Raw genomic sequence first — 21,446 nt, 5'->3', positions numbered from 1 at the left:
CTCTGCGATGCACTCCTGGGTTTGAGGCAGTTTGTGTACAAGTTCTGTACCAAATCTTGGTACCCATGGCCCTGTCCTGGGAGGTCAAGGCCTACAAGTTAAAATAATGCCAATGTATCAGCTGCCTCCCCACAGTTGCTGGAGACCCATGCTGGCTGCCCTGGGTATCAGTGATACAGGGCCTCATTGCTAAGACAGCTACCTCATCAGTCACCATCCAGTGTTGTCAGAATGCATCACTTGTGACAGGAAACTTTTTTAAAAGATATATTTATATATTATTTATACAGTGTTTTGTCTGCATGTATGCCTGCAGGCTAGAAGAGGGCACCAGATCTCACTATAGGTGATTATGAGTCACCATGTAGTTGCTGGGATTTGAACTCAAGACCTCTGGAAGAGCCACCAGTGCTCTTAACCTCTGAGCCATCTCTCTAGCTTGACAGGAAACTCTTGAGGCAGGTTTTCAGATTGAATATAGACAGGAAACTAATGTAGAACATGAAATAGCAATAAGGGAACTGGTATCCAAGGTAGAAGTTAAGGTTAGGTGTGGTGGCCCCAGTCTTTAATTCCAATACCTGGGAGGCAGAGGCAGGTAGATTTTGGAATTCAAGGCCAGCCTGGTATGCATCTCACAGAGAAAGTCCTGGGGACAACTTGACTATTGCCTCTTCCCTTTGGCAACTCGCAGATACATAGTGTTCAGAGCAGTGGACACACACCTCTGTGGTACAGAGGGAGCCACATGCTTCAGAATCTGAGCCTTAGCATGGAGCTTTTCATCTTCTGTATGAAAAGCCAGGGAAGTGCTTGTGAGCTAGAGTAGATGGACAGGCCTATCTATAGTCCTACCTCTTCTGACATGGAAAAGAGCATCCTGAGCCTGCCTCTCTTGCTGTGTCTGCATTCCCTTCTTTTGCTGTTCTCTCACATCCTTCCAAGTCAGGAAAGTAGGGCTCATAATTCTTGAGTATGGCCAGGCATGGTGGCTCACGGCTTTAATCCCAGGACTCAGGGAGGTGGAGGCAGGTGGATCTCTGTGAGTTCAAGACCAGCATGGTCTACAAATCAAATCCAGGACAACCCAGGCTACAAACACACACACACACACACACACATACACACACACACACACACACACACACACACGCAAAGAAAAAAAAAGAAAAAAGAAGAAAGAATTAAAGAATTTCTTTCATAGTTTTCTTTCTTGTTACTTGAGTCAGTGTCCACAGAAGCTTTCTTTGGAAGGGTAGCAACAGTCTCATCTTTTCTGTGATAAAGGGATATTATCTATTTATTTATTTGTTTGCTTATTTATTTATTTTTGGTTTTTTGAGACAGCGTTTTTCTGTGTAGAACTGGACTCTCCCTGTAGACTAGGCTGGCCTTGAACTCAGAAAGATTCTCCTGCCTCTGCCTCCTGAGTGCTGACATTACAAGCATGTGTCACCATGCTCAGTGAAATTTTTTTTAAGATAACCAAAAAAGAAAGAAAGAAAGAAAAGTAGAAGTCGAGATTTTAATGTTCTCTGTTCCTGGAACCGGAGACTTTTTTTAACTGTAAATTATTCCAGCACACTGGCTAGTCAAGTCTTTATTAAATGGGTAGACATGAATAAAAACCTGAGCCCAGGGAGCATGTGCTGGTCCTTTTCTTCAGAGAGATTATTTTTGAGGGAGTCATGGGCTGAGAGTTAGCTGCTAAAAGAAGTGCACAGGGGCTGAAACATCAGGGTGAGCCTGGCTTAGAGCAGAGGCTTTCTGCTCAGTCCTCACTGTGCTTACAGCTCTGGGTGACTACACTGGGGCCTCCGAAGGCAGGCCTGTGCCTGCTTGGTCACTGTTTCTGCCTCTTTTGTTGAAGGAGGAGGATGAGTGGTGCTGTTCCCTCCTGACTTCAGAACCATTTTGAAAGGTGTCACTGCTGAGTGAAGTCTTGGGAAAGGAAGTGCCTGAATCCAGAGCAAGCCCCATGTCAGTTTCACATTCTCCTGACTGGCACCAGGCCTTTAATGGTCATGAACAGAGTTTTCTGTGTATAAGGGAAGAGGAAAGACAGTCAGCCCAGATCACAGGATAGGGTTCACACACAGGTGAGACTGCTGTGTCCTGTTGCACTTACATTTGTATTTGACAACTGTCACCACTCCTGGCCCTCCGTGTGCACCTTGTCTGCCGTGTGGTAGCTTCAGCACTGAGGCACCACTCAGTGTGCTTCCACAAAGGGACACAGGCACGTTCTGATGGTGTTCAGCCTCAGATGGTGTTTCTCCATCTGTCTTTGCAGTGGCTGGAATTACTTGCTCACCATCCCTCATATTTGCAAGGCAGGAATTTTACTGACTGAGCGATCTTCCCAGTCTCCATGTGTCACTGGCCTAGGTTATACACCAACTACACTAAGTTTTAACACTACTATGGCTTTACAATAGCGACTGAAGTAAGGGCTAAGTGCCTTTATTAGAAAAACAGTGTTTAAGTTCCAGTCCTTTGGGAGCGTTGAGCAGTGAGAGAGGAGGAGCAACAGAACAGATGCTGAAAGTTTTGTGTGGCACACAAACCGCAGATGATAGTTGTTTGGTCTCAGAAGAAAGAGCAGGTCAGTACCTACCGTTGCAGACCCTGCTGATCACTTCTTAGCTGCAGTGCCTTCGGCCTGCAGCCCTGCAGCAGCTGTGCCTCTTACCAGCAGTGAACCCTCTTTAAAGCAAGTAAATCTAATTTAAGCACACAAATTGAAAAAGCAGGGTTGTTTATTGCAATGTAGACTTATTAACTTATAAAAGCCCCAAGCCTTCATCTTTCTGTTTAGAGATATAAAATGAAACTCCAAATGAGGTTTAATGGTCTTCCCAGATCATGTTCCCTGGACAGATTTTTTTTTTTTCCTTTAGCAGTAAATTTCAAAATCAAAAGGACTGAGAAAGAAAGGGGCTTCCTGTCATAAATAGGATGGGTGGTATTCTTCAAAGCATTTTATAGCTTCCAACTGTGCGTTATAATTTCAAAGTCGCTGAAAGCATTCTCCATTTGCAGAAGTGCTATCCATTCAGAAGTAAGCAGCGACCAAACACTGTGCTTGAAGGCCAGTGGGGTCGCCATGCCACGGCTAAATATCTTGCTTTCACCAACTTGCCACAGAACTCTGCAGCCACCTAGTGACACAGCTTGGCCCCCCTTCTCCCCCACATTGGCCTGCCTCTACTCGGGTTCTGTAACAAAGCTAGAGGCTACCATTTGAGACTGATTTTCTAAATGTCACAAAAGTGACGTGAGGATTTAAATTGCTATAACTGTCAGTAGATGCTAAACTTCCAGGATGTTCTAGTAATTATACGTAAAAGTTTGAAAAATACAGAGACTTGGTTGATGCAGTAGTAAGCAGGCTCTGGGGAGGCTGGGATTCAGTTAAGCACTGAGCCTCCTAGCTGCAACTTTAGCCCTGGGGGTGGATGGCTGATTCCTTGTTGTAATTTCATGTAAAATGCTGGGATAGAGAAAAATCTGATAATAGGGCTATGCAACTGTTATTCCAACAAATGCCAGAGATGATCAGCTTGTAAAGAGAATGGGTTCCTTTTGGCTCAGGCTGTGGTTTCAGCCCTTGATTGGTTAGTCCCATGACTTTGAGCCTGTGATGGGAGTATAAGGCAGGGCAAATCCACCCACCCATAGCCAGGAGCCTTCTGCTATTGCTGACTGCGCTCATTCCTTCAACACCAGCATCACTGTCCACACCTAGCCACCCCAGCGCTGGACCAGCCTCTGTATGGGTCCCACAGGCCAGTGAGACACAGGCTCTCCCTCCTAATAATCCTTTTCAGAGTGAATGTTGAGGCTGGGATTGGAACTGCAGAGGACTTGGGACTTGGGAATTGGGACCAGCACTCTGAGCCATTCTACATTTTATACTGACTCCATTCCGAGGTCTCACAAATTCCCTCCTGGGTGTCCACTGACATACTTGGCCAGCACTGCACAAGCTAGGTCAGCGTAGCCCATAGCCTATAAATAATGGTTTAAGTAAGGAGCTGTGCCCACCCTGTTCTTGAGGACCAAAGCCAAATGGCCAGAGGGCCAGCAGTACCCTGCATCTGGACCTTAACAGAAAGACTCTGTCAGGCCCTAATGCCAGAGCAGAAGCGATGCTGGGACTGCAGTACCTTGGGTTCAAAGAAGAGTTAGGCTGGGCACCAGCTGTTTCCAAGGATTCCTGATGGCATCACGTCTTAGCCCTGAATCTGAGGTACAGTTAAGGGATGGAAGCAGCTTTCTAGGTGGTGTTGCTTTAAGACTGTAGACATCAGAAGAGCAGGCTTCCTCTCTGTTGTTTCCAAATGAAGAGCCTTTCAGCTCTGAGGGACTTTTCAGTTCATATAGCTGGGCCTGGTGTGAGACCAAGTGAGTACTCTGCACAAATGGTTTGGGAAATTAGCAGAATTCAGCCCCTGGATGTGCTTCCCAGAGGGTGCTGTGAGCACCAACCCCCAAGGCCTCTTCTCTTCCTTCCAGTGGTCACCCAGGCCCCATGTTCTTCTGCATCCAAGATTCATGGCTAGAGCTGGTTGGTCTTGAGCTGTGTGGCCCCACCTCTCCCTTCTTGCTCTTGCAGCCCACCCTATTCACGGCCATCACCATCACTGTCCTGTCACCTGGGCGCACATTCCCTTGTGTTGCCTATTTCCAGCGTCTCACAGAGTCAGTAATCAACTTTTGTAGTTAAAAAAGAAGACCATAGTACTAAGGTGATATGCTTACTACCCAGGGGTCACCAGGCTCTCCCACCTCCCAGGATGCCTAACACTCTTCTGACCCTCAGTTTAGGAACCTAGATTTGTCTATTTCCCACAAAACAACAGGCCACAAAATTTTAGTATGTTGCAAACTAGCATTAAAACAATAATAAAAACTCAGTGTGTTGCATATAGGGAGATGTTGTAAAATAACATTTGCCTATGTGTACCTGTTTGCACATGCTCAGGCACAGCTATGTGCATAAGTGTGCCTGGTGGAATCCCTCTGTGCTGTCCCTTCCCCCATGTCTACATACTTCACTATCCCTACTGTATTTGTCACCTATGATGCCTTTTAGACCCTGGCTAAATGTGGGCCCAAAACTCTCAGACCTGCTGCCACACCCCGTCCTGGTGCCAGGCCTACTCTGTAAGACACAGGGCTGTTATTGAACTACCCAGCAGGTTTAGTTGTCTAGTCTCAGATGCAGTTCCAACATGAAGATTTTTGCAGGCCCATCCTCCATGCACCCACCTTCCCAGCTACACCCAACCCAACAAGCAACAAGCACGTGGCATGCTTCATAGCCCAGGACCCTGTACTGTTGGGGTCTCTGAAGGCCATTTCCAGTGGTATAGATGGACACCTCAGTGCGAAAATCCAGCCGTGCCCTCTCACATTCTAAGAAAAGCATTCTGAGAAGCAGCTTTTCTAAGGTTTTGGGGGAGTGTGTGTGTTTGGTTTTGAAATGGAGTCTTACTGTAATCCTGGCTGGCCTAGAACATTCTAAGTAGAATAGACTGGCCTGAAACTTTAAGAGATCTGCCTGCCTCCGGCGCATGAGTATAGGAATTGAAAATGTGTGCCACAACCAACTAATTTTTTGTTGTTGTTGCACAGCTGTATATCACACAAGAATCAACTTTATGGCAGCTGGGAAGTCTCTGGAAACCCAGCCTCTCTATCCTGTCATTTGTGGGCTAGGCCCTGTGTGTGTGTCCTTCAGCCTTGGCGGCAGTGTGGGGCCAGCCAGGCTCTAGGCTGCGCCTCCTTCTGCACACCTAGTCAGGATTGTCTACTGTCTGCATTTTCAGCTCAGAAGAGAAGAGAGAGAAAGTTCTTGGTAGCCACGTGTCCAGCCAGAACAAAGACAACACAGAGGCAGGAGCCATTCAGTTTCACTTCCAGGAATGACTCTTAATCGGCCTTTTCTGCCTACCTCTACAGGCTTCCACCTTTCTTTTGGCCTCTTCCATCTTGGTCTGGCCTGACCATGTGGGCACTGTGGAGACTAAACAGACTAAGCATTTACTAACTCCATACTTGATGGGGATTCTTAGCAAAAGCTGTTTAAATCATTAAATTTCAGTTCCACTAACAGGGGAAGTATAATAAAACAAAAATATTTAAAGTGGAGTTTTCCAAGTATGCTGGCTAACAGCCTATAATCCCAGAACTTGGGAGGCAGCCTCGAGCTACACTGGAAAGTCTAGATCAACCTGGGCTACATAGTAAAACTGTGTCTCAGTTAACCAAAGAAAAGTATGAAGTTAGATCATTTGGAGCACATACATAAACAAATGCTAAAACTAAAAGAACAGAATTGAAAAACTGTAAGAAAAATAATAAATTCAACTACAACTGTTGAAGCAAAACCAACCATGGCCAGAGTCGAGAACGGGCTTGCTGGTTAGTCAAGAGCTCATCCCCTGACACGAAATATTCTACAGGCAAATAGGGATGAGCCAGTGATAAAATAGGAGAGGTGAATGCTGGCTAACCAGGACAGGCAAATAGGGACGAGCCAGTGATAAAATAGGAGAGGTGAATGCTGGCTAACCAGGCTGTGAAAGAGATGGAGGCTGCCCTCCCAAGATTCCTCCCTGAGGCTCTTGTTCTCTGTCCCTGTTGGCCAGCAGCTCTGAGCTGCTTTAAATTAGTTAGTGTAACAGTGTCCACTGCCCTTCCACTTTCCCATCACCCTTCTGCACTTGGTAAACAGTACCTCCTGTAAGCCGCCCCACTTGTCAGAGGCCAGTAGCCTCAGCACTGGGAGCAGCTCAGGACATGCAGATGCAGAATGATGGTAGGAGAAGGAGCCAGCATACACCTGCGTTTTCATTGCCTCAAAGGTTGTCTCCATCTTCAGTATTACAGGTACCATCCCTCCAGGGGCATCTGCTTCAGCTCCAGTGTGTGGGACTCAGCAGTGGTTACCACCAGGATTGGGAAGTCTGTCTTTCCTCATGCAAATCACAAGCCCAGACAGTCTACTGCACTGATTGTTTTAAATCCAGATCAGAGTAGCGCTTGTTATGCTGTTGTGTTAGATGGTGTAAGAAAAACCTCTGCTCAGAAACAAGAGTCCTAGCATGGAGAGGGGCGGCTCTTGCTTGGTCTGTTAGCAGTCTTGGTTTAGTTGGGTCCCATCCCCACACCCACACAGTGGGTTTTATCCAGAGCAGCCGCGGTTGCCAACCCGTCGTGATCTATGTATGCAGTAAGCCCCTTCTTTTATCTTTATGTAAGGAACCTTAAAAGATAGGTTAAGGTTGACCATCCCACAGTAATCCACCAGTTACAGAAAAATGAGAAAGAATATACAAATTAAGCCCAGCTGCTTCATAGTGTTATGGTTCGGCTTGTGGGGTATTGACTCCCTGCCAGTGTTAGTCTAGGAGGGAACTTGACTCAAGGTGTTGCCTCTGAAGAGCACCAAGGTCTGTGATCTGGAGGAAGGCAATCCAGCCATCCGCACTTTGAGGAACTGCTAAGGTGCCAGGTGTAACCTTATTCTGTGAGGGGATGGATTGTGGGGGCTTGCGAGATTGGAGGAGAAAACTAAGATGCTCTTTGTTGCCCAAAGAACTAAAAAGAAAACTAAAAGTCCTTGTGTGAGTGGAAACTGGGCTGGGGGTGAGGGCTCTCAGCCTTGCAGCATCACTCTGGCGTCTTTTAAACATCCTGTCTTTGAAACACTGAAATGCATGCAGCCCTCGATGATGAAAAGGCTGTTTTGTCCTGCTCTCTGTGGGGTGGGGCAGACATTCTGTCCTTCCTGGATGCCGTGTTAGCTACCCTTCAGGGGTCAGAAAATTGGCGCTCTTATTAGTCATGACAATAAACCATTTCTAACTGTAAGAGAAGTGGAAATGCTGACTTCACGTTGTGAAAGAGCCTCTGTGTTGTGGCCTCCTGAACCTTCACATATCCCAGCAGGGCTGCTGCAGCCTGCCTGTGGGGCCTTTTTCTAATTACAGATGAGCCCTGGTTTATTTCTCTGTATGTACATAGGAGGCGAGCACAGAAAACAAGATGAGGGTCTGGAGATGCAACTTGCTAGGTAGAAGTGCTCACCCGTTGTGCATGAATCCCTGGGTTTATAAACGGCTGCATAAGACATGGTTGCTCACACTTGTAATCCTGATGCCTGGAAAGTGAAGGCAGGAAGTGCAAAACTTCAAGATGCACATCCTTGGCTGTATATCAAATCTGATGTCAACTGGACTACATGATTTAGACCCTGTTTTGGGGCAGGGGGGGCGCTCCTTGGTGAAGTTTCTTGTTTCCCCTACCCTCATAGAGGACCCTGTAAGTAGGCCCCAGGCCAGCAGACTTCCTACCTCCCATCTGCCCACCAGAGTCAGACCCTGACTGCACATGTGCACTGTGGACTGCCCATCAGTCAGTGGTGTGGAATGTCTCCTCCTTTAAGGGACCTCTCGCTGCCTGATCTTTCCTCAGAGCCTCCACCATGCAGCAGTCAGGCTCTGCTTTAATGCATCCCTTACCCAGAGAGCAGTTAGTCTCGCTGTTCACCTCAGGCTTCAATCCCAAACCTTTCCAAAGCCCTCCATCTTCAAAATAACATCTAAAATGCATACCTTGCAGGCTTAGAGTGACAAAAGGCATAGCGGCTAAAGTGTAATTCAACCAGGTTCCACAGCTGTAGGTCCTCAGAATACTTTGGACAGAGCTCTCATATATGTGCCCATTATTAAAAGTGGGTACAGGTATTTTGCTGTTTTGCAGTTGAGAAAGTTGAGGTTCTTTTCCCGGGCCTGAACAAGTGGCAGAGCAGTGGATCCCCGGATGACTATCATCCTGAGGACTCCTGGCTAGTCCTCCTTCAAAGATCACAAACAAAAGGTTCTACTGCCAGGTGTGGATGTGGCCATTAGAAATGACCTTGAATTAGGAAGATGGGGAGAGGTACAAAGGACCCCAGTACTCTGCATATGTGGTTCCAGAGTCATCTCTGGGCCAGATGCCCATAGTCCTGGTGTGCCCCTGACTGGAGAATGGAAGAGCTAACTCCTTCTGGTTTTCTAGGGGCTCCCTCAGCACCCCCACCCCTGTGCATTGTCAGTTTCTGGAAATTCCCCATAGAGATGTGATTTGCAGGGGCCTAGCCAAAGTGTTGGCATTGCTTACATTTATGTCTACCTGCAATGGATCACTGCACAGTGTCTCCCTCTTAAAAGGCAGTAAAAACAAGGGTGGCATGAAGAGACTTTAACTTTCTCTGGCTGGTACTAAAGCAGGGAGACAGCTTTAACCGGTGGCTGGCTGCTCACTCGGTGTGGCTCAGACAGCTTGCCAGCAACAGTTGTTGCACTGGGGTCTGAGAGCCATACAGGCAGAAGCTCCTGGTTTTAAAAAACATCAGTGTGCCTTGACACAGCTTTGGGCCTGTAAGGTGCTTGTGCCTGGTGGCTCTGCTGCTGTCTCACAGGCAGTGCGTGCCTGCTGAGTTTGTAAGACAAGTTCAAGTTCCCACAGGCGAGCCTTTAGGATGGTCTTTGGAAAGAGCATGGCATTTGTGCATGGTGTACATGGTGCAATGGGGGACTCACCTCAGGAGCTGCCAGGTTGAGAGCAGCCTGCGGGAGCTTCTCCATCCATCTCAGTGGAGGTGCTTGCCTCAGGATGAACCGCGCACGGCTGTGTGTGACACTGTGAAGCTGCTATCTTTAGCCCGCTCAGCCACAGTGCCTGCAGAAGTGCCCGGGCTTTGGTGAAACCGCACTCGGGGAGGACCATGGCTCACCAGCTCTCCTGTCTTGTTTCCAAAGGTTCGACACCGATGGTGTGAGCTGGTTATTAAGCACAAGTACACAGACGCATATGAGCAGGTGGAGAGGTTCCTCCAGGAGGATCGGGTGAGTGTGCTCTCTGTGCAGTGGAAGTCAGCCACCGCCACAGTCACAAGCTCTGCACATTTCTTTCAGAACAAAGAGTTTCAGAACATTTGAAGATCCACTGGCAATTGTGAGCAGACGTGAGGCTTGCTCCAGAGCTTGCAGTCCAAGTCATTGCTTAGAACACCATGGGTCCAGCTAGTTGGTAGAGGCTCCGAGCGCAAGTACAGCACATGAGTGGGTCGCCTGTTTGGAATTCATGCCAGACCCAGTCCTGCCTGTGCTATTTCCTTCCTTTAAAAATGCCTCAGAAGCCGGGCGTGCCGGCACACGCCTGTAATCCCATCTCTCAGGAAGGCAGAAGCAGGTGGATCTCTGTGAGTTCAAGGCCAGTCTCATCTGCCAAATGGGTCCAGGACAGCCAGGGCTACACAGGGAAACCCTGTCTAGAAAACAAAAACAGCAATAAAGAATGTCCTAGGAAGCAGAATCTGTGGGGGGTGTGGTGTGTGTGTGGTATGTGTATGTGGTGTGTATGCATGTGGTGTGTGTGTGCATGGTATGTGTATGTGGTATGTGTTTATATGGTATGTATGTGGTGTGTGTATAGTGTATATAGGGTGTATATTGTGTATGTGATGTGTATTGTGTGTGGTGTGTGTATAGTGTGTGTATATATATGTATATTGTATATGTGGGGTGTGTGTGTGTGTGTGTGTGTATGTGTGTATGTGTGTATATGTGGTGTGTGGGGGGTGGTAGTGTCCATACCCCCCTCAGGGCACCTCCTCTAACGCTTTGTCCTCAGGGCATGTCCCCACATGACCTCCCTGTGTTCTCTCCCACTCCAACCCCAGCCTGTGTCTCTGGCCAGCCTGTGTGCAGGCTGTAGGCTGGTGAGCTGGAGCCACTTTGGGTGGGGTGGAAAGTGGGGGTGGGGAGGACAGATGGACTTTTGACAGAGTCTGAGGACAGGGGCGGTCAGCACAGTAAGGGCCGGTTAGTCCCATAAAGAAAGAGGTGTGGCTTTCTGCACAGTGGGATAAGAGGCTTGTGAGAAAGCACACAGGATCAGAGCTAGAGCAGCTCAGTGGAACCACCTGCTGTCCAGGGAACAGGCATCTCCACTCCTCAGCCCGTGCAGGAAAACACTTTGGAAGCCAACACTTTGGTTTTATCCTATGCTGCCTTTGAAGTCTTTTGAATTTGAAGCAGGCTCTAACCCTTGGGAAGATCCACAGAACAAGAAAGCAGGCAGAACTCTTGGTCTTGCAGAATGTAACTGACTGTGTTTAATGTTGGCACAGTGCAAGTTCAAAGCAGCAGAGCCAGTGTCTAATGTTTTGGGACCTAGTGGTGGAAGGTGTCCGGGCTTGGCCATAGTGATGGCATCTGCCCTGCCTGCAGCCCTGGCCATGTGGTCTCTGTGGCCTGGTGTGATGGACTTGGTGAACTAGCTGCCTTTTGGGATGCACTGACCTGACAGAAAGGTATTCCACAGTGAGCACTTGGGGAGCTGTGCCTCTGCCCAGAGTAGCCACTGTGGGACAGCTTGACATTTGGGTACCAGAGTCCATTGACAGGACCAAGAAAATCCCATGTTTCTGTTGTTGGGTTGTTTTTTGAGCTAGGGTTCCATCGTGTGACCCTGGCTAGCGTAGAACTTGCTGTGTTAGACCAAGCTGACCCTGAACTCAGAGATCTGCCTATTCTGACTCCCACTGCTGGGATTAAAGGCCTGTGCCACCATGTTCAGCTTCAGAGTGTAGGTGAGGACAAGGAAGAGACAGAGCAGAAACTGCAAAGTCCAGCTAGCTGGTCAGCTGCACAGCAGTTGTGTTTTTAGACCAGCTTGTGTAAATCAAGTACAAACATGTCTCCGTGAACATGTACAGCCTCTTACGCCTTTCCCATTCTTCTCTGGCCTCCATGCCCTGCAGGCCATGGGCATATACCTGTATGGGGAGCTGATGGTGAATGAGGATGCCAGGCAGCAGCAGCTTGCCCACAAGTGCTTTGAGCTGGTGAAGGAACACATGGACAGAGCCTCAGCGCAGGTGGTGACCGAAATGCTGTTTTAAAGAGGTAATTCTCTCCTTCATTTTTCCACCTAAACATCTAAGTCCATTTGTAAGCCACATGATGAGCCAAGGCCATCACAGCACCAGAAGGGCTGCCAAAGTGGCTTTGGGGAGCTAGCAGGATGGGTCCCCAAGAACAGGAAGGCTCAGGGTCCCTGGAGCTACCTCATCTTCTGGAACCATGGATGTAAAACAGGTGTCCTCCTGAAGGGAGTGACATCCCCCACCCCTGCACTGCTTTGGCCACTTTGGGTTTTTGCACAGATCCGCAGGTTTCAGAGTCAAGGTCAACATGGCCACACTGCTCTGCTCCAAGCTTCTGTATGCCACGCATACCTGAGACTCTTGGCCTCTTGTGCCCCTGACCTATAAAGTAGGCAGCGGAGCACTCCTGCCCATCTCTTTTGCTCGGTGACACTTGTGTGAGGTAGGCAGCAGGTCCTCCCATCCTCTCCTTCCCACATGACACTTGTGTCCTACTGGCAGGTCTGTTTCGACCTCATGCTGGAGTAGGGTTCACCTTGGCTCCCAGAGTCCTTGCTGTGTTACTTGTCAACCAGTGATGTAGTTTAGCCACAGAGCATGGTCAGTCACAAATCATCCTTCACAGTCACAAATCATCCTTCTCCATCTTCTCACTTTATCTTCATGGTGGTACATGATGCGATGCTTACATTTGTTTATCTTTTTAAATTTCAAATCAGATCTCAATCACTGTTTGTGTTACTCTGTTCTCTGTGATTACTAATTGATGAATATTTAGAATTGTGTTGCTAGTCTTAACCCATTGTTAGACATTTACCTTCTCACATTTCACTTTTATAAAAACCACTTCTGTGTGGTATGTTTGAATGTTTTATGTACTGAAAGAACTAGGACTCTGAAGGGAAAAGATGTTTACTGAAATGTGACCGTGTTATTGCAGAATTGCTGGGGACCACCATCACCAGGCAGGGGAGACATGGGGTGTGGTACGCGATGGCAGAGCTGTGAAGGTGGACTGTGTAAACAGGCAGAAGCAGTCGGGCGTCTCTCCACCTGCCTCCTGCAGGCATTTCTCCATACACTTACGCTCAGGGAGAATTGTGTGTGGTACGTGAAAATGGCAGGGAAGCCACTATTCCCTCTTAATGTTCCCTTGGCCTTCACTTTTGAGGAACCACAGAGTCACACAGTGCTTCTGGTGACTCTGACGATTTTTTGGTCCCTGAGCAGGCAAAAAAATTGTCACCAGTCCTCAGCTTCCTAGTGCCCTTAGGAACTGTCTCTGCTGTCCGAAGCCCCTCCAGCCAATGCAGCCCCAGAAACCTGTGTGGATGGGAACAAGAGATGCTCCCTACATATCACACCTCCTGTCAGAGAGGTGCTCCCTCACCTGAGGGGCCCAGAGACAGCCCAGGCCACTCAGGATCCACATTTTGAGAGCAGGTTGTGTCCCCAGGCTTAAAGGGCATATACTCAGAGTAAGGATGGCCCCTCAGGTATTGGTCACATAGCTGATGAGTGCGTCCCTACACAGTGCAGCAAACACGCTGGATGGCAGCAGGCTGCACTGCAAGTGTACTGGGCTCCAAGGGTGTGGAGGAGGATGCCCAGCACCTGTGGATGGGAGTGGTAGGGCATGGCGCTGCCCTCAATTGCTCTGGCTGCTTGGGTTCCTGGCATGCTGATTTGTGACTTGAGATTAAAATCACATTGCCAGGGATTACCACGCAACCATGACCTTGGCTGCTCCTGCAGAACCGTGGCTACTTTATCTCTGCAGTTCGGAGAACAGATGCACCTTGTGGCTTTTTGGAAACAAAGGAAGCCAACAGCCTTCGAAGATGCTCACCAGCCCTTTAGTTATGGCCGGCGATGACCTCTCTAACAAGGTGCAGAGCTTAGCTGATTGGTGAACAGTGATTGGTTTCCGCTTTGTTCACAGTGGCTAAGTTCTGCACCTGAAGAGAAGGTGAGATGGGGACAGTTAAGTTGCTGCCGGGCAGAGGCCATTGCTGCCAGGTGTGGCCACGGCTGGTGGTCAGCTTGGTTTGGAGCCAAGTTCCAGAGGAGGAGAGACCAGCCTGCCCCAAGGGTGTGTTAATCAAGAGTGCAAGCAGTGTGCTGACCACCCTTCAGTGCGTCTACAGAACATACAGATCTGCTAACTAGGTCACTGTAATGTCAAGCGCATTGGAAATCCCAGAAAACTAACACCAGACGCATCGTGAAAATTGAGCCAACCATGACTCAGCTGATGCCACTCTTGAGGGGGGATTCTGTTGTCTGTGCCGGGCGTGGTGAACTCTCTCTTGTATTTGCAGTCCAGGTCTCCATGTCTCCGTAGTCGCTGGCAGGATGATGCCGATGGCATGCCAGGAGGCACTGCCCAGCTGTGATTGGACCCGCCCTCCGGTGCCTACTGAGCTGATATCAGTTCTCATTTCACACACTGGCTCAGTTCAGCAGGAACAGGAGTCGAGCCCTTGAGCAAAAAGCCTACCCATCTGTAAGTGCCTCAGGCAGGCCTCCCTTGGAGAAGAAGATGAAGGGCCTGAGTGTCTGCTGCCAGGTGTGGACAGCAGTGGCATCCTCTGTATGTGCTCCTGTGGTGGGGATTTGTAGAATGCAGAGCTAACCCTGGAAAGTTTGCAGAAGAGCAGAAGTGAGCATTTGCCCAGTCACGTGCTGAGTTGAACCTTCTGAGGCAGTGAGAATGCCGGTCTGAAAGGCGCTTTCAATAGCCACCTTGTCATTGAACCTCTGGCCCTGTGTGGCTGGTGGTATGACTACACACCCCAGGTCTAGGGCTGTGAGGTGTGGCTCCAGTCCCGTCCCTGTCCTCCCATTAAAGTTCCCTCTCCAGCGGAGGTCAAAGGCTGGGAGGAGCAGTCAGGAATGACAGTGGTGACTAGGGTAATAAATTTTATTGCTGTTTCCTTCACAGGGTAGATCACAGTGAGACTCTTTCTCATATGCCTTCTCCTACCCCTGGAGAGGCCAGGACTGCACTGACCCTGGACATCAAAGGGAGGATTGCTCACAGCGTCGGTCACTCGCATTTTGGGCTTCTGGTGCCCAGAGACTGGGCTCCCGAGGCATACATAAAAGGTGGAGCCTCCTAAACAGCTGTGCCTGCTCCCAGGCCTGAGCACAGAGGGACAGAGTCGATGCCCTGGACTTGAGCTACGAGTTTAAGGCAGTGTGAAGAATGAAGGACATTCTCCCTTAGGCAGATGGAGAACTGGCTGCCTGCTTCCTGTGATCGCGAAATGTAGCTGCCATGCTCTGGGACTACAGAGTCCCATGACAGCTCCCGTGGCTGGTCCCCAAGGATTCCGCAGAGTCCTTTTGATGTGCTCAGCCAGTACAGCATTTGTGTTTCTGAAAATGCAGGAACGCCTAAGCTGTCTTAATAAAGTATTAGATTTGCTGGTACTCCTGTTTGCTTCTGAATTTGATGCTGCTTGAAAGCAAGGAAGATCATGTGTCAGAATGGGCACTTTTCACATGTGGTAGGTATCCTTTCCTCCCTCAAGTAATGTTAATTCTAAGAAGGCTGAACACAAAAGTAACTCGTGTGGTGTGAGCCTCAGCTGTCTTCTAAACTATGGGGTCTCAGCCACTCTGGGACAGGGAAGGGGGTGGGAGGAGACGTTTTCCTTTACTTTAAATATTAACTTACAGAACAAGCTCTAAGAAGTTCCAGTTCCTCTCCAGGGAAAGATGTTTGGGGCTGTGCCGTGGGTGCAGTCAAAGCTGGACAAAGCTGAGCCATGTGAGAAGGAACCAGAAGTACTCCGCATGGCAGGCTTCTGCATTCAGACCTGCTGGGTGAGGGAGGCTTTAGGTCAGACTGAGAGAAATGTTGGCAAAGAGCCATTGGGCTTCAGAGCCTGAGTTGTATACCAGGGACTTCGTTGTGGATGGTTGCCGGAGACTTGCAAATGGTCATCTGCTTTGTATACAGTAATGGTAGAACAATCAAAATGTGTTAAAGACTTCATATTACACTACACTCTGTGAAGACTTGAAATAGATGGCTGAGCCTGTGGCCCTGCATTCTCAGAAGCACTCACTTTGGGCTTGCTTAGAGATGGACCAGGAACCACACCCAGAATCTCAGCAGCCCCTACCTGCAGTGAATTGGGGGTGAGCATCGAGCCCTGGTTTGGTCTGGTTTTGTTCTTTGTCCAGAACTGCTGCACAGGTGGGTGCTGTCAGGGGGCTGAGCCCCGTGTCTTGCTTTGGCTGCTTGGGTTCTTCCCAGTGGCTTCAGGTCTTGGTCTTCAGAGTGTCTAATGTCCAAGCATTCCCACTGCCCTGCCTTCCTACGCAGCAGCAGACTTGGAACGCCCATATGGGACCTGTCCACACTGCTGCTCGGATGTGAGGGTGAGCCTCTGTTGAAAAGCCTGAAGTCCGAACTAAGGTCTGCTACATAATGTGGACAGAAACAGAGGCTGTGCTTGATGGTCAGACACACTTGTTGCCAGTACTGTTTCCATGCCATTTCCCAGCCTCACTTGAGCCATTCCTGGAGGAACTCAGGGGTGTACCTTTTCCTCAGGCTTGATACATGGGCCCTGAGGAGACACGTGGGTTCTTGGTGAAGATGCTAGCTTCTAAGGAAGGAGCAAAACATGCCAATGGATTGATGCCACCAGTGGGCAGAGGGGCTGGGATAGGAGGATCCTCACAAGATCACAGCCAAGAGGTGAGTGGGACTGCAGGAACACTCCAGCCTCTTCTGCCTGTCAGTCACCAAACACTGTCATCTTGATTGCCAAGAACATCTCCATCACTAGAGAACAAGAGGCCAGGGCTGGGCCAGCCTGCGCTCACTGAGACCATCATAAATGGCCTCCTCCCACCCCTGGTCTGGCCACTTGGAACAAGATGGCCTAGTAGTCATTCCATCTCCTCTCCAGATGAGTACCATGAACCAGTGTTATCTGCGGATGCTCCCACAAGGGTTACAGCAGGCCTCAGTGGACCATGGCCAGCACTATGGCCAGGCTCTGCCTGGTCCAGGTAGCTAGGTATGGAGGAAGGGGGTGCATCTGGCTCTTCTGTTGCTGGCCCCTGGACCATGGCGACTTGCATAGGAGGGAAGGGCACTGACCCCACTGTGTTGTCCACCCTACATATACCCTGACCTTGGCTTAGGAAGGCAGCCATTGGCCTCACCACACCTGATTTTTGGGGAGAGTTGAGCCCCAGGAAGGGGCAGGGGCCAGCTGGCTAAGAGCCCACCACCCAGTTCTGGCTGGACCTAGGCAGGAAAGGAAGGGTGGTGTTGAGAAAGGCTCTGGGTTTTCTGCCCCAGCTGCGCCAGTAGAAGTGGAGGATTTTAAAGCATTTATTTTTAATGGAAATCAAAAGAATGAAATACATTCTATACCCTGGCAAGGCATTCTTGCTCGTGGTGAGCAGAAATGTCACTGAATGTCCCCAGGGTAGAACAGAAATGACATATGTACCTAAGTGTAAGCCTTGCATTGAAAATGAAGAGAAGATTCTGCAGCCCCTACCAATTTTTCTCCCGACTGGTTCAGCAGGACATGGCCACAGGAGCCCAGTGAGGTGCAGCTAGCTGGGGATGGCACACACAGAAGGACCTCTGTTCTCCAGTGCTACCTTTGCTGCAACTCCCCAAAGCAGCTGTTAAAACAGAAAGCAGTACTTAGGGGCTTGGGATCTGAAGGAGTCATATGCAAGGCTTTATGCTTCAGTCCAGCTGGCCACTGCCTGGGCTGTAGATGGAGCCAGCCAGTAGGGGAATGGCACTGGCCTGGGAAGGAAAAGGGGCACAGCCTGCCCCAGCTACGCCTCCAAGCAGACCTGGGTGCCGGGCCTGCGGCTGTGGTTGGCCTGCCATAGCCATTCCCACAGTACTTGACATCAAGTGGCTTGACACTGTTTCCAAAAGCTTGGTGGTTAAGCAACCCCTTGGAACACTCCTTCCCGGGCATTTCAGTCTGAGCTACCTTGGGGTTCCCATACTCAAAAGAGCCATCAAGACAACAGTCAGCCCTCAAGTGGAGAGAGAGACCCTGGAGGCGGCCTGGCCCCACCTCATCTCCGAGACATCCAGGGCTGGGGCTGGGCCTGCCTGAACCTCCCGAGGAAAGTTGCTTAATCTCAGTGAGGGGCATGAACTCAGCCCCCTGGCTAGGCTGTGGCGTTTATGAGGTAGGAAGAAGCGGCAGCAGACCACTATTCAGGGCAAGGTTTTATAACCCCTTCCCACCCATTGGTGCTCTCTCCCAGACCACAAACCAGACAGTGTGAAAAGGAGGAAGGTAACCTTGCACAAACCGAGGAAGCTTCCCAGGACAGGGCAGGCGCTGAGAACTTTGCTACCATGTATAACCCCATGGAAGACTGGCCAGAGAGAAGCTCCGCCTTGGAGGCTGAGCCAGTTGGGAGTGTCCATGCCCCTTGTTCTCAAAGAAGCCCAGGAAACAAAAGAAGGTAGGACGCAGTCACAAGAATGTGATCAGCAGCTGATGATGGCACTAGAAAACTGGCATGGTTTGTGTTGGAGATACAAGGCCCTTTCTCTGCAGACAGCCTAGAAAATCAAACCTGGTCATTTCAGTGTCGTGAGATGGAACAGGCTTGGGTTGGCCTACGAACCCCAAGGACAGAACGGGGATGGGTACCGGACCTGTCCCACCGGTCCTGAGTCAACCCACTGTCTCTTATCTGTATAGCAACCTTACCTAGGCACTGGCAGGATGGAGGGCCGGGAGGCCAGGGGAGCCCCGGGGCATTCCAGGAAGGTGATCCACCAGGGAAGTGACAGCCCAGGCCATATTCTGTCCTGGCCACATGGCTCATTGTGGCTGTGTGCCCCTCACTGCTTAAGCCAACTTTTTCCTCTGCTTGCTCGTAATTTCTTTCCAGGCCCCCTTTGAGCCTGGTGCTCTGCTGCTGTGCCAATGGAGTGGCAGTGGGAGGTGCTGCAACTACTAACTGTAGTACTCAGCATCCCAAATTCTGGAGGGTTCTTTTCTGCTCTGGTGGGTCTGCCTTTTCTGCCCACGCTCCAGATGGAATAGCCTGTGGGGGAAGTGTAGCCTCCTAAACCAGATGGAACCTGAGGCATTGAAAAGCCGGAGGAGCAAGGCCACCTGGGCCTAGCACAGCCTCACCTCATCCCTTACCTCCAGACTCCAATGCTGAGTCTCTGGAGACTCAGCAGTGTGGCCCATCAAGGCTGGAGACGGCTGTGAGGTCTGCCTGGGGAAGGAGGCTGTGGGTAGCAGTTTGTTGAATTATAAAAAGCAATAGTGATCTAATGGCAAAGAATTGTAGTTGTGATTTTAACCTGATTTACTATGTCCATGAAAAGACTGGTGCCAGTGGGGTCTCGCCAGAGCGGGAGGGGAGGGGAGGAGAGGGGAGGGGAGAGGAGCGAGGCCATCGATTGTACAAAGGTCAGGCACACGGCAGATGGAGCCCAAGTCCCCGGGATGCATGTCAGAACACAAGGATCCAACAATGAGTACTTAACTAGAAAACCAGCACCCTGCCTCACACCGCTCCAGAGGCAGCACAGCAGCCATTGTGCAGTGTCACTGAGGGGTGGTTCAGGGCCCTCCACAAATTCCAAAGACACTCAAGTCTGTATAGAACTGTTACATTTACACTGTCAGACCACACAGCCAGGACACATCCTCGCTCAAGCTTCCTGAGTGGCTGAGGGTCACCTGTACCTCCAGGTCCTTCTACCGCTAGAGCTGGGACCGCAGGCGAGCACCTCACTCACACCTAAACCATCTCTGGACTACTGGCATGAGACTGTGAACTGGAAATAGCTGATGACTGTCTTAAGTGGGAAGACAAAGAATTTTGAATGAGGTCAGTGAACACATTTCAAAGTTGACAAGGCCGTTGGCTGACTCCCTGGGCGTAGAAGCCATGGGTACACAGGGCAGAGATCTGGGGTTTCCAGCAGACACACTGTGTCGTGTGGGCACCGTGTGGGCACCCTCTGCTCTCTCGCTCAGCTCTTCTGTAGCCTGGGCACACAGCTGAGCCCGTCAGCTCGTTCTTCATGTTAACCACTTGACTAGCTTGGATGTGAAAGCCTGCTAACAGAGCCAGGCCTTAGGTGCACTTTTTTCCTAATGTCTTGGCTTAACTCACTGAGCCAGGGCTTTACCCCAAGGTTAGCTTCACCGCATAACCTTGGCTGTTGTATATGCGCAATACCATCTGAGTACCATCCCAATGTTCTCGTCACTGGGATCCAGGCCACCCGGAAATGGAGGGGATACCCAAAGCAGGTGTGTTACAGGGTGGACGGAACTGTAATCTAGGTTTTAGTGGTTTTATTGTGGTAAAATATTCACAGCAGAGAATTCACTGCCGTGGTGTCTTGAGAGCAAACATCAGTGCTGTCTCATCGCTGTGTGACTGCTGCCATCTGTATTCTGAACTCTCTCTTCCCCGACAGAATCCTTTGTACCCATCGGACACTAACCCCATCCCTGCTCTCCCATGGAATTACCAGGCTGTCATGAATCTTTCTGTTCTTAGGATCGTATGTACATTTTACAATGTTCTTTTGCATCTGGCTGGCTGGTCTAGCTTAGCATAGCAGCTTCCATGTTGTAGCCTGTAAGAATTTATTTTTTAAATTAAAAATTTGTATTTATAATTATTATGCATAATGTTGGGCATGAACATGGTGTAAATGTGAGATCACAGGACAACAAAGTGGTCTGGGTCTCTTCTACCTTTATGTGGGCTCTGGGGCGATACTCCAGTGGCCAGGCCTGCAGCACCTCGACCTGCTGAACTGTCATCTCCCCAGCCCTCTTCCTTTGTAAAACCAAGTGACACTGTTATTTGTATGCAGCACATCTAATCACCGGTCATCGGCGGGTAGACACAGGTGTATAGAGCCCACCTGACTGTCCATCTTACATTCTTCCAGTTAAGTAGCTACAGCTGGATTCTGGATGGAGCAGTAACTCCTTAACCATGCTGTTTCTAGGACCTGTACACTCGAAAGTTAGCACATGGCCTGGAATAAATGTGAGTCTGGTTTCTGTAAGGAGTTTATTTTGCTTAATTTTGGATTGGGGTTTGTGAAATGGCTTTGTGATAAAGACTTCGTGTTCAAATCCAGTATCCAGCTAAGAGCAGGACCATATTCTGGATGGAAAGAGAGGGGGAGAGAGAGAGGAAGGGTCACTCATCTCTCATCTTTCTCCAACTGCAGTTCTGGGCTCCTTGGCCAAGAAGGGTCCTTGCCAACCACCCAGCATCTGCATAACTGAGTGGGCTGGGTCCTAGGGAAGCAGAGTGCACACAATCCCTTCTCTTCCTGACCGCTGCAGGATACAAACGTGTGAACACACAGGGAGAAAGAACGGCAGTGTGTACGCTGTTCTTCCCATTCAGAATGGAAAGTACCTCAGCGACTCTGTCAGAGAGAAGTGCGGTCATAATTAAGTTTAGCTTACAGGAAACAACTGAGTGCTCC

At 49.6% G+C, this 21,446-nt stretch overlaps 2 protein-coding genes across 9 annotated transcripts in view; one reads left to right on the top strand and one right to left on the bottom strand.

Annotated features, from left to right (window-relative positions):
- Window positions 1-15,382, top strand: part of Aopep (aminopeptidase O (putative)) — a 296,969-nt gene extending 281,587 nt beyond the window's left edge. For 4 of the 8 annotated variants that reach the window (XM_055597938.1, XM_055597943.1, XM_055597937.1 and 1 more), the window contains 4 exons: window positions 9,816-9,902; window positions 11,822-11,966; window positions 12,888-13,054; window positions 14,892-15,382. In XM_055597938.1, coding sequence (XP_055453913.1) covers window positions 9,816-9,902; window positions 11,822-11,962 — 228 coding nt within the window. In that variant the 3' untranslated portion in view covers window positions 11,963-11,966; window positions 12,888-13,054; window positions 14,892-15,382. The other 4 variants (XM_055597940.1, XM_055597939.1, XM_055597941.1 and 1 more) reach the window with 4 other exon arrangements.
- Window positions 15,383-19,948: 4,566 nt separating this feature from the next.
- The window catches only part of Fancc (FA complementation group C), a 154,507-nt gene continuing 153,009 nt past the window's right edge, over window positions 19,949-21,446 (bottom strand). The window contains exon 18 of the transcript XR_008719058.1: window positions 19,949-21,386. The gene's annotated coding sequence lies outside the window, so the exon portion shown is untranslated. The remainder of the gene's footprint in view (window positions 21,387-21,446) is intronic.

The sequence above is a fragment of the Psammomys obesus genome, unplaced genomic scaffold (genome assembly GCF_907164565.1).
Source record: "Psammomys obesus unplaced genomic scaffold, mPsaObe1.curated_primary_1811, whole genome shotgun sequence".
Lineage (NCBI taxonomy): Eukaryota > Metazoa > Chordata > Mammalia > Rodentia > Muridae > Psammomys > Psammomys obesus.
The sequence above is the reverse complement of the archived record's forward strand: the minus strand, read 5'-3'. Positions and strand labels throughout refer to the sequence as shown.